The sequence below is a fragment of the Alexandromys fortis genome, unplaced genomic scaffold (assembly GCF_014885135.2).
Source record: "Alexandromys fortis isolate MF-2015 unplaced genomic scaffold, M_Fortis_MF-2015_v1.1 scaffold_3, whole genome shotgun sequence".
In the NCBI taxonomy this organism is placed as follows: Eukaryota; Metazoa; Chordata; class Mammalia; order Rodentia; family Cricetidae; genus Alexandromys; species Alexandromys fortis.
The window spans coordinates 20156246-20176710 of NW_026067909.1; the positions used below are offsets into that span (position 1 = coordinate 20156246).

The 20465-nt window shown below is 39.6% G+C and overlaps 1 protein-coding gene across 2 annotated transcripts; it reads right to left on the reverse strand.

Annotated features, from left to right (window-relative positions):
- Nucleotides 1-4188: 4188 nt before the first annotated feature.
- Nucleotides 4189-20465, reverse strand: LOC126498675 (membrane-spanning 4-domains subfamily A member 4D-like). Of its 2 annotated transcripts, none has more exons than XM_050137552.1 (7): nt 20440-20465; nt 17727-17886; nt 15833-15955; nt 13788-13844; nt 11262-11378; nt 9237-9338; nt 4189-4546 (listed from the first exon to the last, which is right to left on the reverse strand). In XM_050137552.1, exons 2-7 carry the CDS (start codon nt 17868-17870, stop codon nt 4418-4420), a joined length of 672 nt encoding a protein of 223 aa, XP_049993509.1. In that variant the 5' UTR covers nt 17871-17886; nt 20440-20465; the 3' UTR covers nt 4189-4417. The 2 variants fall into 2 exon arrangements, with proteins under 2 accessions (XP_049993509.1, XP_049993508.1); XM_050137551.1 differs by lacking the exon at nt 20440-20465 and adding an exon at nt 20060-20259.

Here is a 20465-nt window from a genome sequence, read left to right on the forward strand (position 1 = left end):
TGAGCGCTGCTGAGAAGCCAAGGACAATGGCACTGGGTTTTGATCCTACTTCATGTTCCGGCTTTGTGGGAGCCTAGCCAGTTTGGATGTTCACCTTCCTAGAGCAGGATGGAGGGGGGAGGACTTTGGACTTTCCACAGGGCAGGGAACACTGACTGCTCTTCAGACTGGAGAGGGAGGGGGAGAGGAGTGGGGGGAGGGGGAGGGAAAAGGGAGACGGGGAGGGAAAAGGGAGACGGGGAGGGAAATGGGAGGGGGGGAGGAGGCGGAAATTTTTTTTTTCAAAAAAAAAAAGACTGTAGACTGTGTGACTATTAACCATAACCGCTTGCACTTAGCTCAAAATGCCATGAACTCATAGCCTAGATGAAGATTTATATCAAAACTAATACAAAGCCATGTCTAACATGATCAAACACAGACTCACACTGGGGACATTTGTCTGATGAAATTCCATTCTCATATATCTGATATAATAATTCTAAAAGTATTCTGTATCACATGGAAAAACAATACATGCTGTTAAACAATCTTTTCATATAAAGGATGAGTCTCGTGCCTAGTAAAGACACATTCAGATACAATTCCTTTGAGTCTTATGTCTGTTTGTCATTCGCTGACTCCTTACCTACCTGTTCCTGAGACCTTGTCAAATCGGTCCCAGTGCCCTGGCTGAGCTGGTCTGTCACAACGCAGGATCTAGACTTATTCCAAAATGAACAGTAAATATTGACACATACTTAGAATCAGTTTATCCAAGAATTTATTTACACTTATTTCTTTCTTGGAAATTTAGATTGATAGCAGAGTCTTTGTACTGTGCTTCTAACCAGAAAGATAACACGAACATTCAACAAATATTAACTGAACTAAGAATGCCTTGGAAATTTTTAAGGATGCTAACACCATTAAGTAAAACTTGTTGGGGAACATAATATTCACCTCGACCCAAAGAGTATGTCTACTGGTACCTTCTCAGCAATGCATGTGAAAATATATCTTTATAATGATGGCAGCCAGTAGACAACACTTTTCTTACATGGAACTTTTCTTTCTCACAATTCTGGAGACGGGGACTTCAGAATCAAGGCACTGACACATGTCCAACCAGAATGTACTTTTAGTCTACAGATAACTGCCTTTTACTGTGTCTGCCTGGAAGAAAGGCATGTGGGAACTCTCTGGGGTCTGCATTATTCCTGAGTGACCTGCTCTCCTACCTTAGACACCAACAAACACTGGAAGTTAGGATTTCAACATCTGAATTTGGGGGTAAGTTTCAAGGACATGCAATATTTTATAAAACAATTGATCCAGACTAAGTCCCTAAATTACAAAACATTATAAGAACATCACAGAATAAAACCAGAGTGGGATACAACCTAAGCATCTAGATGATAGCACTCTTAAAAGACCAGAGAGGCAGCTATAGTTATAAGCCAACCATGTTTATTTAAATATATGAGCAAATGTAAGATATATTATTCTAGACAAATTATGCATAATTTGTTTACATATAAATATATACAATTTGTGGACAGTGGTAGAAAATTTAGTAGGAATTTTATACTAGATTATGTTCATAAACTTTGGAATGTACTGCTAATAATGAACCCTCAAAACCCATATAAGTATATTAAATACTTTTCTCATTCCTTCAACTAAAGTACAGATAAAAGACAAATAAAAAAATAGTTTCCCTTAAACTAATGGTTTCTGCAGGTATGGTCGGCTATTGTGAGGAAGGGATGGTGGGGCAGGTCACATGTAGTAGAGTCCATCCATGAGTCCAGAAGCAGCAAACGTATGAAGTAACTGGAAGGCAGTGTACGCCAATGGCTGAGTCAGAAGAGTAACAGGTGTCAATTGAAGTTTAAGGTGTCAGACTACCAGGAGGAAACTCATGGGTCAATCTTAAAAGGCAAGGCCCCAAGACCACAGAACTCAGAACGTCTTGTTTCTACTATGCCTTTGAATGTTTGCTGCTGCCATCTTTCTCTGGTATCTGGCATGGTGTGAATGGGTGTGAGGAGATCCCCACTGCCTGTAATGTAGGGTGTTTATCTCACGGAATCATCCTGTTCTATTGGGCTTTTTTATGTGTAGGTTATTGTGAACGTAATTCTTCCCTAAGATGTATCGTTTATTTGATAATAAATGTGTTAGCTTATACAGGGTTTTGATGAAAAAAAAACAAATACAAGGAAATGTTCTACATCTACCCTATGAGTTTCCCTTAAAGACCGCATAGATGCAGCTCAAGTTAATGATTAAGAAAAACAATTGAGTCCCAGGAGCCAGGCTGGCTCAAATGCCTTTCATCTTAGTCCTGAAAGTTACAGTCACAGGTTTCAGTGTGCATCCGTAGCTGAAATGCTGGGGGCTGCAGACCTCTGGCCCTTTTTTTTCTTTGACTGCCTCCGACCCTTTGCTTGCTGGAGTCAAACAACTTGTTTTCTTGCCCCTGCAGCTGCTCTGAGCAGGAGACTCTCATGAGTTCCTGATGGCAGGGGAGGGAATGCTGGTGGGTTTTACACCTGGAAATCCTAGGAGCTGAAGAGTGGCTATCAGTTAAGGATCCCTATATAAGCTTCCCTGGAGCACAATGAAGTTAGCGTTCTTGTTTCAAGGATGACCTGTGGCCCGTGTCTGTGTCTGTATGTGTATGTTTTTAAATCTACAGCCTAGTTCCTGGCTCACATACAGTCCCGTAGTACAGGCGCTACACTGAAACAAAACTTTAAATAATTTCAAGCTAAATCAGATATTTTGGTAATAGTTTTGAGATGAAAATCCCAGGAAACAACCTAAAGCTCACAGGCACACATAGCCGAGTTATAAATTCATTAGTTTAGGGTCAAAAACGCAATTCAACCCAATTGTTGCTAACTGATCATACTTTCCTGGGGTAGGTTTGGTTGGTGATCAGAGGTGATGATTAATTCCTTGTGCTCATTCCTGCCCTCAATCTCCTGATATAAGAAACTATCAATGGTGGGTATACACCCTAAAGACTTAAAGTACAGCTGACTGGTTGGTTTTCATGTATAAAAGATTAGGTTTGTGATTCCTTTAAGATTCCTTATAAGATTAACTGTCAAGATGAATACTAAAATGATTAATTCTTTCTTTGTAAACACAATATGCAGCCTGCCAACAAAAGAGTTTGGCTGTGAAAAAAATACTTTTCTGCTTGCTTTGTTTTAATCATATAAAGAAGATATGAGAAAACCTGTTTATATATCTCTATATGTTTATATAAAGAAAACCTGTTTTTACCTGTACTCATTATAATCATTCATCTGAAAATTATGATGTAAATACACTGATTCATACATTGCCTGAAAAACTTGGTTGGGATATATAAGCTGTAGAAAGAAGTACACAAGTACATTGAGGAATAAAAGAAGAAGGATACCATTAAGAAAGAGTGTAAATCAGGTGGAAAACTCTAGTATACGTTGATACTGTGGATGTCCTTCGAGCCCTGTGCTGTCTGGAGGCCGCCACCCCAGGAAGTGATAAGTGCAACCTTTAGAGTTAACCTTCAGTGACTTACTTTCACAAGTTTGACCTCATATTGGGAAGATTCAGCAGTCACTCTAAAGAGTGGCATCACTTGAATACCCAGTATTCAAATATGTGAGCCTGTAGTGGACACTGTAGATTCAATCCACAACAATAAGAAACTGCTTTTTATGTTTTATATATAATACATAAATACATACATATGTGTGTGCTCTCTGTATCTACACTATACATATACTATGTATACTCACATATATATGATACATATATAGTGAGAGACGCACTCTGTGTGTGTATGTGTGTGTATTTAGAATTCAGGTATTCTGATTCCAATGACTTGTTTTCACTGTAATTTTTCACGATACTCTCTGGTATTATGTGATGCACATGCACATAGAGATTAAAATTGATTTCTGATTGCTACAATTAGTGATTTAATGCACATGCTGTCTTGCATACTTCATGTATCTTTACATGATCATGCGTAGTCAAATCTACTTATTTAGCAAAAACCCCAAATAAAATGTGGACTGTATCCTTCACTTCTTGGAGATTTCATTTCACTAACAAAATTTTTTCAATCCACATTGAAAACTTCTTTGCCAATTCAATACCCTTGTACCTACAATGAATGAAAGATATTCAGGTATTGTTAGCCTAGCAAATGCTTGGGTTTATTTATTTATAGCAGGTCTGATATTCCAACATCCAGTACAATGAATTGTTAAATTCATAGGGAAACAAACAATGAGAATTTGATTTTGAAATCACATACATGCAGGAGCCTGTGCGGTCGGTCTGTCTGTCTGTCTGTCTGTCTGTCTGTCTCTCTCTCTCTCTCTCTCTCTCTCTCTCAGACACACACACACAGTCAAAACTATACTCTTTCTCAATTGTAATTCTTATATATATTTTCTGGAACATTTCTTTCTTGGTATACTGGTGGTGCCGATGATTGAGGTAACATGGGAATTGCCGCTGCAGACACAGCAGGATTTGGTGGTAGAATTACAACAACCTGTGAAATGAATCAAAATGTCATTGAGTCATCCAGTATACCCAGAGCTTCCTATTCCTCACCCCATAATGTCCCCCTTACCAGTATCTACATTGTTACTACTGAATTGAATCACACCTCACCCTGCTTGGTGTCTTAGGTACCATTTGGATCAAGTGTTGTACACATAGGACACTCATTCTATTGCAGAGGTTGACCAGAGAAATTGATATTTGCAGCTGCATCTTGGAGAATCAATTTCCATTCCATTTTAAATGGATTAATGAAACAAAGTGTTATGGAAAATGACAATGGCATTCTTCCAAAGTGGTTTACGCCTGCTGACAGCATCACATCCAGACTTTGGTGTGACAGCCGGGAACAAAGTTCTGCACACATGACAGTGGCCCAGAATGGCAGAAGCATCATGAGATTTGGGAAAATTCTGTCCTTCACAAGCTCAAGTGATGTGGGGCAGTGGCAGCATGAAGAAGATGTGCTACTTAAGCATCATATGCCCTAGGCCACGACTGGGGTGGATTAACAGGAAAAAAAATCAGGAATTGCTCGGCTCTAGGGAGCAATTGCTGGGTTTCACTGGCTACTTTCTCTACTTGAAAATTTGAGTCTTTGAGGCCTCTGCTGGCATATCATCATCATAGTCTACTTCTGGTCTTTTTTTCCTCCTAAGTCTGTCACTTTCTTATCCCTATGTGACCTTCTTCCTCCCCAGTCCTCAAAAACATTTGCAGCAGTCCTTGGGGAAAGACAATGGCCAGATGTGCAGAAGCTGGAAGTTTCTGATAAACAACAACCCGGTCAGCTCCCTGAGCTACATTATGCAGGACAATGTGGTCTCGAAAGGAGGAATCAGAGTGGATAAAATGGGGCTGGATTTTATCAAAGCATACAAGATGCAGTTATGGTATTTTGAAACAATAAAAAAACATTTGCATGTGAAAGAAGTCTGAACACAGAAGAAGACTAGAAACCCTTCTTCAGCTGGGTTTCATCTTAGGAACAGAGCATTCTAGGTGGGACTGATTGGCAATAGATTAATGGGATACAAACAAAAAGGCAGGGTCTAAAACAGTCCTGTAAAGGATGCCACATTCTGTGGCTGGATACCTTTCAGGTTCTTTCTACAGCTCACAAACGCACTTCCATCCTTAAAAATGCTTTTTTTTTTTTTTTAGTAAATGGACTCTATTTCAGTTTCTAAGCATGAGTCCCTGGAACAGTCCTTTGCTTTGTAAAACAAGGATCTGGAATTGGGTAAACTCTGAACTCAGATCTGTTGCTTGGCAATACTAAACATGTTTTCCCTGACTCCCTGATTTTTTCAGTCTTTCTCTCTATCTCCCTCTCTCTGAAGGCTGTAGGAATTTCCACCTTGTCTGTCCCTCAAACTGTCAAGAAAGTGCTCTTAAGCTTCCTTCCAAGTCTAGGTTTAAACTCTTTTATTAATGAAACTAAGAACCCCATAGGCTGCCTCAGTCCCTGGTAAAACAGTCTTTTAAGTCTGAGCTAGGACCTAGCTGACCTGTGGATGGTCTGAACTTGCGGGAGTTAAGAGCAATGAAGATGTGTCTTTGTAAGCTATTAGATGATGGAGGTGGGTCTTGTAATAATAAAGAAACTGCCTCGGCCCTCATAGGACAGAAAATTAGGTGGGTGGAGAAAACAGAAGAGAATTCTGGGAGAAAGAAGCTTAGTGAGTGAGTCGCCATGATGCTCCCACTCCAGACAGACGCAGGTTAAGATCCTCCCTGGTAAGCCAGCTCATGGGCTACACAGAATGTTAGAAATGGGTTAGAACAATATGTAAGAGCTAGCCAATAAGAAACTGGACCTAGCCGGGCCAGGCAGTGTTTGAAAAAATACAGTTTCCGTGTAATTATTTCTGGGTATAAACTAGCCATGCGGGCGGCCGGGTGCCGGGGACGCAGCCCTGCCGCTCCTATTTCAACAGATGGCGCCCAACGTGGGGCTAAATCCACTTAAAAACCTGAGAAGCCTTAAAAATAAGGGAAACAGAGTTTAACACAGATTTTTGCTGTTTTGTTGGTGACATGCTGTAGAGAGATTCCTGATTCAGCAACAGCAGCAGAGAAAAAAAGCTGCGTCATTTTAAAGCGCGGCTTCCTGGTGCTATGCTGCCAGCGTGAACTCTGGCTTTAAAGCATTTCAAGGCTTTTATGGGACTGGATGTTTCTGTTCCCACTTGGGATCGGAGGAGATTGCTCTGAGACCTGCCGATGGCTCAGCGTTCCCTGCCTACACCTGGGCAGATGGCGGAATCAGGCTTAGGCAGGCGGAAGAGCATGGCGGATTCCTGCTGCCATACAGAGACGCGTTTTCAGACTGCGCAGTGCTCTGCGTGTCAGATTTGGCTGTAACTTGGATAAAAAGAGTTTCTGTGCTGCACACTCAGTCTCAAAATTAAATTGCTGATTGCGGCTCCAATGTAAACTGCTGTTTGCCTGTAACTGTGCTCAGCTCAAAAGCACCAAATGACTCTGAGGCAGGAGCGGCTGCTCCTTGCTGAACTGTGCTGATCTCAGGCAGGAACTACCGTAATTACCTTAAAACCGTGCAGTTAAGGTTTAGACTGGGCAGGACACAGGCAGTACCGTATTACCTATACATGGTGCAACTTAAGTTTTTAAGAAATGCTTAACATTTTAAGAAATGCTCCTGGAAAAAAAAAAAAAAATTACAGATTCACAGTAAAACAGATTCAGACACCGTTGGATGAATGTACGTAGGCTTGGGGAAAAAAAGAGAATATAAAGAATAAAGTTAATGTCTTAAAAAGAAAAAGGGTAAAGTCTTTAAAGAGACAGAGTACAGAAGTACAGATAGTTATAGATTAAGAGAAATAAAGAAAAATAAGCCACGTAAAAATGAAAAATTCACAGAGAGTCTGGATTATGTACATTGTGTTTTCTTTAAAATTTTTGACTGTGAAGGAGCTAAGTACAAAGAGACATTTTATTATATGGGCTGCTAAGCTGAACCTGCACATATGTTCTAAAGGTATCTTGACTTCAAAATTTGGATCTAAGGATATGATGCTTTGGAGAGGGTCTTCTTTTGTTTCCACAGAGGATGTGACCCTATGGATTGCATCTATCCCGGTATGGTATGATAGACCACGCCCTCCTGAAAGGTTGCTGTGAACACCCTCAAAAAATTACTTCACTCAACTGCCAACCGAGATGAACCTGACACACAGGTTACACCCTAAATGATCTGATTAACAGTGCCCCCATTCAGCAGGAAGCAGTTTGGAGAGAAAAAACTACGCCCATGTTCCCAAATATTGTTTATAAATGTTCTTTTACATTTAAAGGGGGATATGATATAGATATGAATAATTTGCATTGGTATGGATTTTAAGGTCAATTTTGTTATATGTATATGTATTTTTGAACTTGATTAAGGTATTGTGATTATGTAGTTCACTTAAAATGTAATGTATAATTAGGAAATATAGGTTGTTAATGGATAATCATTGCTAATAGTTAAGCTTGTAGTCATGTTAGTTAGATTTTCTAGATATATAGAGATATATTTCAATTAGATAGGCATTCTTCATATCTTTCAAAGACTGCAGAATATGGCATTTAAAATATTTTAATAACTTAGGACTTTTCATGACAAGGAGACACGTCTGCTCCTGGCAGCACCAGCTACTTCAAGAGGAAGATGGGCATCGAAGAGGATCCTTATGGAGTTGGATAGTCATTTGGGCAAGAAACTGCTCTTGCCTGGACTGTTGCATAAACTGGACACAGAGAACCCGCAGAGAGAGGACTGCTGAACTTGCCTAAAGGTGAGATGGTCTTTCGGGGTTCCTGATTCATGAAAGAGTCTGCGAGACATTCTGCAGGACACAGCAGAAAATGACTGAACTGTCTTTGAAATTTCCTGCTTCATGGAAATGTCTCTGGATACCATGGGCCTGTAGGCCGAAGATGGATGCCCCAACGGTACAGAGGAACTTTGGGTGACTGTCCAGGCAGCGAGATGTCTCTGTCATTTCTAGAGTTTTCTTATTTCTTGTTTGATAGGTAATATTATATCCTTCTGGAGTCTTTGATGGAGTTGAAGAATGGATAGTTATAGTTTTCCTTAGTTATGATAAGAGATAAAATAGATATAAATATTGTAACTGTAATTCTTACTTGATAACTGTTTTGTTATATGTAATTTTACTATGTTAAAGTTAAAGCCTTTCTTTTTTTTGTTTAAACAGAAAAAGGGGAAATGATGGAGGTGGGTCTTGTAATAATAAAGAAACTGCCTCGGCCCTCATAGGACAGAAAATTAGGTGGGTGGAGAAAACAGAAGAGAATTCTGGGAGAAAGAAGCTTAGTGAGTGAGTCGCCATGATGCTCCCACTCCAGACAGACGCAGGTTAAGATCCTCTCTGGTAAGCCAGCTCATGGGCTACACAGAATGTTAGAAATGGGTTAGAACAATATGTAAGAGCTAGCCAATAAGAAACTGGACCTAGCCGGGCCAGGCAGTGTTTGAAAAAATACAGTTTCCGTGTAATTATTTCTGGGTATAAACTAGCCATGCGGGCGGCCGGGTGCCGGGGATGCAGCCCTGCCGCTCCCTATTTCAACAATTAGATTTGTGAGACTGATTACTAGATCGATAGAGACCTACTAAACACCACCCAACAAGGACTGCTACTCACCTCACTGGTGTTACAACAGGTTGCTTTACATCCAAAGGCAGAGGTGGAAACAGCAATGCAGAATTCTAGCACATTTAAAATGAACATCAAAAAATCTATACCCTAAAAATAGATTCATACAAAGGAATGTGAATAGCGAGTAGAGATTATAAGTTTGAAATATGCTCCTCCACTACCGTGCCAAAAAGGAAAGACCATGGCCGGGGGTTCGAAATCTAGCTTTTGATGTGGCCCAACCCTTAGAAAATTTTCTGGCCTCTTGAATATCATTTCTTCTCTCACTTTTTTAATAACAAAAATTATCAGAAACCCCAAAGCCTGCTAAACTCTGGTGCTAGAAATTTCACACAGAGAAAACAATATTATTTTACTTTTGAAGAGAAGAGGCTTGCAGGTTGGCTTTCTAACAAAACTCTGAATGGGGAGATCCTAGTTTGCAGTGGGAACATAGGTTGTTTATTAGATAATATAGGCAGACTATCCTGGCCACTGCAGGGTATCCAAGTTACCATAGCAACTTCACAAGTAGAAGCAAGATGCTGAAGAATCAAAGTCTAAGAGAATGTAGTACTTGCCATGAAAACAGAGGACAGAATGATGAGCCAAGGGATGCAGACAGAAGGTGGAAACATAAAAGGCAAGAAATTACCTTTCCCTATGTCTCCTAGGAAGGACAACAGCCCTGTCAACATTTTGATTGTATGCAATTGAGATTCATTTTGAACTTCTGTCATCCTGTAATACATCTGTATTATGTGCTAATTTGGTAGCAATTGTCGCAAGTATGGTAAATGACTGGAGTGTTAAATACCACATTTGTTAGTATTCAGTGCACTTGGCTTTGTCTGATTCTTCACCAAGCCACAGGATCAAAATGGAGGAAAAAGGAGCAGCACATTTGTTCTGAATTCTCTTGCCTTGAACTGGTTTTTTTAATTTCTCTTGCCTGGAATTGTTGGGTTTGAATATTCTGTCTCTTTCTCTCACTGATGAGATATGCTCCCTCTACTGTAGATTAGTCAACAGATCAGAACCTTGGCATGTGAGAGATACTATCTGATTCAGCAGGCTCTGAGAAGATTTGCATGTTTTGTGATGAGATACTCCTTGCTCCTGCCTCAACAGATCCAGTAGCCTCTGTGTCTCAGGCACTGTGACAGGCACAGTGGAGAATAACAAGTAGAAGAGATGGTAGCCTTGTCCTCAGAAATGTGACCATCTAGATAAGAGTTTCTTTGAGCATCAGAGAGTACCAAAGTCCTGTCCATATGCCTCATATCCTTCCTTACAATTTAATCAGTTTCATATAATTTATAAACAGTTTCACATAACAATTTAATTTACATAAACAAGTAGAGCCTGGGCCTGGTAGCTCACAACTATCTCCCAACACTGAGAAGAGATGGTGTTTTTTAATCTGTGGGAATCCCGGGTTATATAGCAATATTCACATCTCCAGAAATATCAAACACACAGACTGAAAACAGCAACATGAACAAGACAAAAGGAAGACTTTCAACAGAAGTAGTATGTGTACATACTATACTATATTATAGTATACTATTCTAAACTATAGAAAATATTATTACTTAGATCATTTTGTATGGTCACTCATAATTCCATGTGGCTTGTTCTTTTATACAGAATGCTTACTCTTTTAAACCTGTTTTGTAAAATCATAAGCTAAACAATATATCTTTTCTTCCTAGAGGTTTGGAACCTCCCACTCTTAGGAACTTGGTTCTATTTGGGCCTATCTGGGATGCCAACTCAAGATGACCCGACATATGGGCCCTATGTCTCTGCACTAGCCACATTAGTGGTTTTCTTTTACTTAGTTATAGAAGAAGGGAAATAATCGACTGTCACCTGACCCCTAAATAATTAACTGTTCTACTTCCCAGTCATTCGCAGCTCCCCAAAGAGATTTGGCAGTCACATTTTACAGCATTGATTGTTGCCTTTGCAAGAGTCAGGGAACCCTTATCTCCACAGTGGCGGCCCATCAGCAAATGAAATACTCACAGCAGCAATTCTAAGACGTGTGAAACGTAAACTCATAAGTACACTGAAGAAACCAATTATACTTGTTGCTGCAGCCACCACAGAGCTAATGGTGTTAAAACTTAGACTGGTGGTAACCTAGAAAGGAATGGGAATCAGTTAATTCAAGAGCATCTTTCATGTACTCCATCAATATTTGAAATGCAGCATGTCTTTATAAATACATTTATTTCATCCTCTTTCTGCCAAATGCAGATCTGTATCTTTCCTTATGGTATCTTTACTTCCAATCCTTTGGCAAAGTAAAAGCATTATGCCGTTTTCCTAAGATGAAATCCCCTCTCCCCCAGAGATGACACTCAAGGCCACAACATGCTCTTCAAATTTTGTAGTGAAAACATAGTGCTCTTGACACATTATCTGGAAGGCCCTGCCTGTCATTACCCACCACATTCTTCAAACATCTGACTGTTTTCCTTGTATAAATGTTGATAATCACTCACGGCATGGCCCTCTGGCATATTTCCCCCTATGCTGTAGATTTGGTTTCACACTTCCCTTCTCGTGGTTGAATAAAAGAAACTTTATTATGAGAAGTAAAACTACTCAGAAAACTGAAACTGTGCTGTGTCTCTAATATGGGAATCGAAAGAGAACAGAGTCCAGCTCTGCTGGCTTTCTCGCGGGGTTTAGGTAGGATGTCTCAGTACAGCGAGAGGGACTTAGACAATTGTTAGTCTGAGAGGTTCCTCTGCCATCACAAATCCCAATCATATATATATCCATTCATTAATAACTTGTTAGTAATAAAAATACTGCAAGGAATATTCTCAGGGACAGAGGCATTCTTTGAAGATATGCAGCAAAACTTATCTAGTTTGTAGCTGACCACAGCTGCAGCTATGAGGAGGTTCCAGCCCTCTCTTATTAAGGCTGCTACAGCTTACAAAATGCAGAAAACTAAACCACTGTGGGATCTAAGGAAAAGGCAAAGAATACATGCATTATTTTACATTTCTCAAGTGTGATTAATAATATTTGTTCATTGTTAGTCAATAACCAGCATTTTTATTTACCTAAATCTTAAGACGTAAACAGAACCAGTTATTCTATTGCATCGAAAGCTAGTACAAAGTGTTAATTGCTATTGTGAATGACAGCAGAGAGATGCTGGTAAGAGAACTTCGGACCACATAGGTCCTATTGCTCTCTCAAAGGACTATGATATAACAGGGTCAGACATCTGCAATACCAACCTAATTCGTCATAAATCTTTAAAGGACTATGCTCTATCAAGACCAGACACCTACAAATCTGTTCTGTAAAAGTTCCTCTTGTGATTACCCCACAAGGACTTCCATCTGGCCAAATCATACTGTCAGGGAGTTAATTACAAAGAACAGGCTTCTATTTTTTTAATAGCAGTGTGGGACAAAAGGTTTGACTGTCATATTTTATTTGCCAGAATTACAGTTTGGGGGAACAGTCATCCTACTAACAACACAGGAAGATTGCGCCCAACATATGAGGCGTGCACTGCTTGAGAGGCCCAAAGCTGAGTTAGAAGGGAGCGTCTTATCACACAAGAGAATCTGCAATTAGAGACAGCAGCTACTCAAAGGTAATATTTTTCACAGGCCATGCCTGTATGAATTTAACCTTCATTCAATGTGTAAATCTCTGGTGGGGCTGTCTTCTAAATATCATCTGATCTGCTGTGTAACCTTGCAGATCTCATGACATGAGGTACATGTTAGTGGCCAAAGCTGGTTAAAGATGCTAAGGAGGTAGACAAGAGCACAGGTATAGAAGGGTCACTTGGTCATGGTCCAGAAGTTGATGTTTATCTGCTGCAGGAAGGGAAATTCAACTGCAGCTTTTAGCAAGTGAGTGAAATAATTGCTGAACTCTTGGTTGTTGCCTTTTATCAGTTTTTGACAGAAATCTCATTGTAACCGTCTTTTTAAAATCATTTATTATTTTATGTGTACATGTGTTTTGTCTACATGTATGTACATGCCTGGTGCCCACAAAAGTCAGAAGAAGGCTCTATATTCCTTGGAATTGAATAACTGAGAGTCATTATAAGAAACTCTGAATCAAATCTGGGTCCTCTGCAAGAGCAATAAACGCTCTTAATCACGTAGATATCTCTATGGCCTCTATGATATTTTTTTTAAAATGCTATTTTAGATACATTTGTAGAAACCATTTTAACCTGTCAGTTAATGATGTTATTGCCACTGAGAATATTTGGTGTCTTTGTCATGGGCACGATCTGAAGCTTCAAGGTTCACGTGTCTAACTTCACTTCTCTAGTTTCACCAGGACCAAGATTCTCTCTGCAACTGCCTGGACACACCATCAACTCAGATATGATGAGACCTATTACGAACAAGTAGCTCAGCTACACCTTTGAAAGTCAGATCTTTTTAAAATGCAGAGCCTTGGCCTTAGGAAAATAGAACCAACCTTTTTTACGTATTACCAGAGTGCATACTTAATGTAGTCATTCTATTTTATGGCAAAATAAAAGAAAATAGTTACCAGGACCTCTGTAGTTCTCATTCCTGCTGCAATTGACAAGGATCCTGAGATTATGAACTGATAATAAGAGGAAAATTCAAGTTAACAATTTTTAAATAGCTTCTATAAATCATAGCATACTAAAACTCACTTCTATGTCAGCTGGGTCTACTAAAGTGGCTAATGATCTTCAAAGCAGTGCAGTTGTCACAGTACCTCCCCTACCAGAAGAACAGGGGGTAACGTGAGTCAGTGGAAGAATCATCAAGGTTTTTTAAAATTATGTAACTGTCATCCCAACAAAATTGTTTAAGATCAACGAAGGATAAAACTCCCCAATCCTTATAATTAGATTTTTGCACGCATGGCCTGAAACTGAAGAAGATAGCCGCACAAAATCAGACCAGAAATTATTCTTGTTGAAGATATATTAAAAGCTGTAACTAAAATAATGACAAAAATTATACTAGAATGCTGTAGCTCATTTGAGACCTGCAATTTGGCAATTATTTTCAATTTCTTCTAAATGACTGCTGTCAACCTGACTCAAGTGACTTTAAACTATTATACGGATGTCTGCATTTGCTTTCCAAACTTGGCTTAGAAGATTTAAAAGTTAATAGCAGCATCAGCACTATCACAACATTGAAATGAAAATCAACATATATATATATATATAAGTTTGGGGAGATAGCTCTCAGCCAATTGCTTCCCATGCAGGGCTGAGCCCTTAGGTTCAATTCTCCATCAAGAACTATAGGAGTTGGTTTCCAAGATAGTACTTAATAGAAAATAAAGATGGAAGAAGGAAGCAGTGGTGGGGATATGAGAGATTCTGAGTCCTCGTTCGTGGGCTGAGTACATCTTGGGTATGTTAACCTTTCCTAGTCTTGTTTTCTTCACTTATACAATGACAATGAAAGCAAATCTCTCAGAAGTTGTGGTGATACAAAACAGTTAGCAATATTCCTAGGTTACATGCAATGAAAACTATTACTGGAGTTATAGGTGCTATTACTACAATTATCATAATCATTGATACTATTTTTTTATATGTCAAATGTCATGTAACTTTGAAAAGTATTGGGGCCTGTGGCATTTCTCAAATCTTAAACATCTATTGTAAATAGGAAGGGAAAATTAAGGTACCAGGTCTACAACATCACTAAACTTTCTCATTGTCAAGTTTATCAATAAATGGAGCCCTCATTTTTTAATGGAATTCTCACTTGTAAAATAACCAAGTTTTTGCATTTTACTTTCCATTTGTCAGCTCATAATATATAGGTAAGAAAATGTTTGATATTTTATACTTAATTGACACTCTTTTCTCTACAAAACTTTCTTAAATTTTATTATAGAGGAAATTTTTTAATTTTTAAAATTTCTTTTTCAAATTTTTATTAGTTAATTTCTTTAAAATTTGGAACAGAATTTACGTAGGTTTTCTATTCTCTTAAGCATTGACTGAGAGTTGATTAGCCAGGCACTGCTAACCACCTGCTCAGCTTTGCCTCCTCTGCATTGCTAACAAGTCCCTCCTTTCCTTCATTCTTTCATGAGCTTCAGAGTTCAGGGATCCCTTCCCAGCTGGAGACGTGAATCTCAATTTCCACAAGCTAAAGATGCAAGCTCATTTTCCTTGGCTGAAGAATAGACTGGTAAACTCTTTGTGAACAGTGAAAGAGCTCCATCACTATGTCAGATTACTCTATCATCAAGATGTGATGACATTTTGTACCACCGAATAACCACCACTAGGAATGACTAGCCTCTGGACTCCTGAGGAAATTAGTTATGACAATGCTTAAGTAACCCTTGTGGGAGTACATGAGTGCATGCTGACACAGTATCCTAAATGCCATATTAAATAAACAACCCACCTAGTTTATGTGAAGGGTATATTGGTATTGCAACATGAACAAGGAAAAAACTGAAAAAAACAGATATACTGTTCTCAAACTTATGGACTACTTGAAAGAGTATAGAGAGGATTCCCCCGAAGGTTAGTGGAGTCACAACAGAGTATTATTATCTCCAGTTACATAAGATGGTATGCTACTCACCATGATTGAACCCCAAATTGGGGCATATACGAACGCTGAAAGTACTGGGCGGGGGTATTGGTCTTCATTCATCATTATTATACCCAAAATGAGGTTTATGAGAGCAATCAGAACTTGGACAACCTAGACACAGAAAAGTGAAACATTATCACCACAAAAAAGATGTCTGCACTAAGTGCTATCAAACCACTAAGTTGCCTTCATCCACATGTTTAATATACCCAAATGAATTTTGAAATATTATTCTGACAATAGTTTTCATATACAGACGGGGTAATATCTCTCTCTCTCTCTCTCTCTCTCTCTCTCTCTCTCTCTCTCTCACACACACACACACACACACACACATTTATTTGTATCAGTAACTTCAAATTTAGAGGGAATTTAAGGAGGTAGGTACTCGTCTTGTAATCAGTTAGACTAAGGGGATATTTGAGTTAAGGGCAGGGAATCATTGGGAAGGTGCATAGGAGTACAAGACAATAATCTACAAGCCTGTATCATCAAACTGCTCACATTAAAGCATGATTTATTCCCAGAGCCAAAGCTGGGGACCTAAGGCTGTGGTTCTCAACCTGTGGGTCTTAATTACTTTGGGGGTTCAATGACCCTTTCACAGGGATTACCTAAGACCACTGGAAATATAAGACATTGACATTATAATTTATAATAGTAGCAAAGTCACAGGTATGAAGTAGCAACCAGATACTTTTATGGTTGGGATCACCACAACACGAGGAAGTGAATTAAAGGGCCACAGCATTAGGAAGGTTGAGAACCACTGAGCTCTGGGCTAAGCTCTCAGAGGAGGTAGGATTATGGAGGTGTTGTGGAAGATAGGAACAATGTGATCACTGGAAATCTGAAAAGCCCCAAACAGAATAAAACTCAACACTTTTTAAATTTAATTTTGTGTCTTAATCATTGGTATACTAGTCTCATTCAAAACTTGGACTCTCTTAAAGTGATACATTTTTTAATATACCATAATTAAATATTTGGAGAGCGTGTGAAAGAAAAACATTAGTATTCGCCAAAATTGTGTGATATTCTGAAATGTAATTAAAAATTAGAAATGCCAGCTTCTGGCTGATCTGTGTTGCTTTAGTTTGATCTTATTTCTATGGATTCTTGGGCTTCTTCAGCTAGTCGTGATTTGGAGCCTAGTTAGCAAGCAGAGGGTCTCATAATAAATAGTACTTCAGCAGCAAAAAGAATCTTGACATATTTAAGATATACAAATTACACATGAACATTAAAGATATGTCATGAAAAAAATGATCATTTTTCAATATTTATAAGAACTAGAACAGTGAAGTAGAAAAGAAACTGCCTGCGGCAACTGCGGGGGGGGGGGTTGGAAGGTTGGGCCAGTGAATACCTTTTGCATTTAGTGACCTTTAACCTGCTTAGCATGTAATTCCTTGAAATTCCCTAATTTTTTTTTTTTTCGGCACAGTCTTCTGCAGACAGAAGAATGCAGAAAACAGGGGATTTCTCATCATCTGACCAGCAGGGGAAGGAAAAACACTAGAAACATCTAAGAATAGTATGGGTTTCCCCGCCGCTGGGCAGGCCTGGGACTGGAGCGCAGCAGCAGCTTGCCTAGGTTTCTGTCTGCACTGAAATGGATGGGGTCATCTTGGATAACACACAACCTAGAATGTACCTGAAGTTTCTCTATTTTAAACATAATTAAATTGAAAATCTGATGTGGCAGAATAACATATCCGTTTTCAAATGATAGATTTGAAAATCAAATGCTAGTGACCATGGGAAGTGTTGAGAGACCATGAGGTTAGTGGGACAGAGTACTTGCGTTAGATTTTTTTTATTTGTTAATCCTTTAGATATTTACAAAATCATTCTCCCCTCAGATCCAGAAATGTCTTACCCCAAGGTCTTTGGGTTCCCCCTTCAAGAATTTCTCTGCATTCTCTTTCCACAGTTGTGACTTTACAACAGGCCTCTCTGAAGGCAGAGCACCTCCAGGGGCCACCTCTATGGTGGTCTGTTGTAGTCCTTGCATGGTTGCCATGGCAACAGAAGCAGTGCTGAAATAAAATTGAAATTCTGGATGAACCCCTGGAAATGACTCAATGCCAGGTTCCTGCTTATGGGTAAATTCTGAACTAAATCCTCCCATGTTAACACAAAAAGTTTAGCATAGATAAACTACAAAAATAGCTTTAATCTCTTGGTAAGAGAAGCTCTTCTGTTTCTATTTTCTTAGCCTTATTTTTCAGTGCTCATAATTTTTTTAGATAGCCATGGCTGTTTTGGACATCATTTTCAAATAGATTATTGGAGCCTTTGTACAAGCTGAATTTATTTCCATTGACTTCATTTCCCCCAACTCACTATCTGCTCCACCTCAGCAAAGAAACCCATCACTCTTCTCACATGGTCTCCGGCTTTCATCAGATACAACTCCCTGCTGCTGTATACTACTCACCCCGCAATGCAAGAGAGGATTCAAGCTGCCTTTGGTACTTCCTTTTCGTGCTCCAGAAGGCAAAGGTGTTCCTAAGGAAACCTAAACTGTAGAGTAGTCCTCTCCAATGCACAGTTTATTCTCTGTTTACAAAGGGCCTCTTCTGTGCCTCTCAGAAATATCTTCAGACCTCTGCGGTGTGCTGAGTTCTTAGATGTCCTTTAATATTCTCCTCATGAGTCAATTACTAACGAGGAAGAATAAAGAGAGGAACCTAAAGGGTGAGCCTCTCTTTTGTCAAATAGAAAACACACACAGACACAGCCTAAATCTCAAGTTTGTTGGTAATTGATGGTGGTCAAGAAATGAAATATGAGCAGGGAAAAGCCTGGCCTAAGACCCGATAATCTGAAGTCTACTTTTAGCTCTTCATTAAGATGTGAATTTCTGGCTACTGTCTCTGGGTTACTGTGACTGCTCCTGTAAAGAGCGCATAGGGCACAATTGGTCCAAGCTTCTTTCTGATCTTTATACTGCTAAACGTTTGCCCTGTGTCTTCTATTGATAAACATCGCATCAACAACTTCAGCTCATGGCCTATGTGACCCCTAAATGAAGCCAGAGATGCTTGGAGACCTAGTACATGTCACAGTCCATCTCGGGAGCAGACTAAGCATATCTGGTTGGTAGCTCAGGCTCCATCATTCTCTGCATCTCCACTAAGTCTGCATGGAATAGATATTGTTAACTGGTGGATTATCGAGATAATATGTAGGAGACAGAGATGAATATAATGGTAGATTATTAAACGTGTGCAAAATTCTCAGTCAACAATTTAAGGTGTGGCCTTTGTCTTTCTTTTATATTCCTTTTTAAATGTTATTTTATTTTTGAGAATGTCATAACTGAGTATTGTATTTACATCATTTACACCCCACCCTCTCTACCATTCAACTTTTTCCCATGTTCCCCACAGTCTTAAATATTTATGACCTTGCAGGGAGGTGGTGACGCACACCTTTAATCCCAGCACTTGGAGGCAGAGGCAGGTATATCTTTGTGAATTTGAGGCCAGCCTGGTCTACAAGGGCTAGTTCCAGGACAGGCTCCAAAGCTACAGAGAAATCAAGTCTCGAAAAACCAAATAGAAATATTTATGATCTCTTCTTCTTTATTATTGTTATATATGCATGTGATTATATTAATATATCAATATACAATATGAATATATATTCATATATAATATATATAAACATACAACCTGTGAGGTCCATTTAGTGTTTCTCATATGTATATTGTTTAGGGATAACCTCCTGGGATTGGATAACCCATCTGGGAGTTCACTGTTAGAGAAGACTGATTCTGCTTCTCTTAACAGTCAGTAATTGTCTATAGTTCTTCATCTAGGGGTGAATATGGCAAAATATCCCCAAGGGTACAAAAGTGGCACTTATATCTTGGGGGTAGCCAAGCACTGTGTAAATGGCCTTACAGAATATTCAATAGGAGGAAATTAATGTCTGCTACTATTAAACCTAGTCACCTGCCTGGTGAGGTCATAGACCCTGGAGGAGAAAATATTGCTGCCAATTTACCAAGCATTTGTCTTCTCATTGTACTTATTCTTTGTATCAAAAACTGCCTCCCAAGGTGCATTTAGATGTGCACTCAACTCAAGTTCAAAATACTAGTGTGTGGAGTGATCTCATCTTTCCATCTAGATGACCTATATTCATCCAGTACATTAAAAGCCATCATGCCCAAAACCTGAGAAGACAAATGTCTGCACCTACCTTCTTCCAGCCTGCAATGCCTGCTGTCTGTGTCTGATGAAGTCCAGGCTCTGGGAGAGCACCTCAGTCTGTCCAGACCCGGGACCCACCACACACTCAGACTCAGTCTGTCCAGACCCAGGACCCACCCCACACTCAACCTCAGTCTGTCCAGACCTGGGACCCACCCCACACTCAACCTCAGTCTGTCCAGACCCGGGAGCCATCCCACACCCAGCCTCAGTCTCTTCAGACTCAGGCCCAAACCCACCCTCAGCCTCAGTCTGTTCAGATCCAGGACCCATCCCACACCCAGCCTCAGTCTGTCCAGACCTGGGACCCATCCCACACCCAGCCTCAGTCTCTTCAGACTCAGGCCCGAACCCACACCCAGCACTCACCCCACACCCAGCCTCAATCTGTTCAG

Excerpts from the sequence above, each read along its gene's own strand:
- LOC126498675 (XM_050137552.1), bottom strand. The coding sequence starts at position 17,870 with ATGGCAACCATGCAAGGACTACAACAGACCACCATAGAGGTGGCCCCT. Across the intron at positions 13,845-15,832 it reads CAATTTGGGGTTCAATCATG|TTCATAATCTCAGGATCCTT; the intron begins GTGAGTAGCATA and ends TCTTATTATCAG. Across the intron at positions 9,339-11,261 it reads CACGTCTTAGAATTGCTGCT|GGTATAGATTTTTTGATGTT; the intron begins GTGAGTATTTCA and ends ATCTATTTTTAG.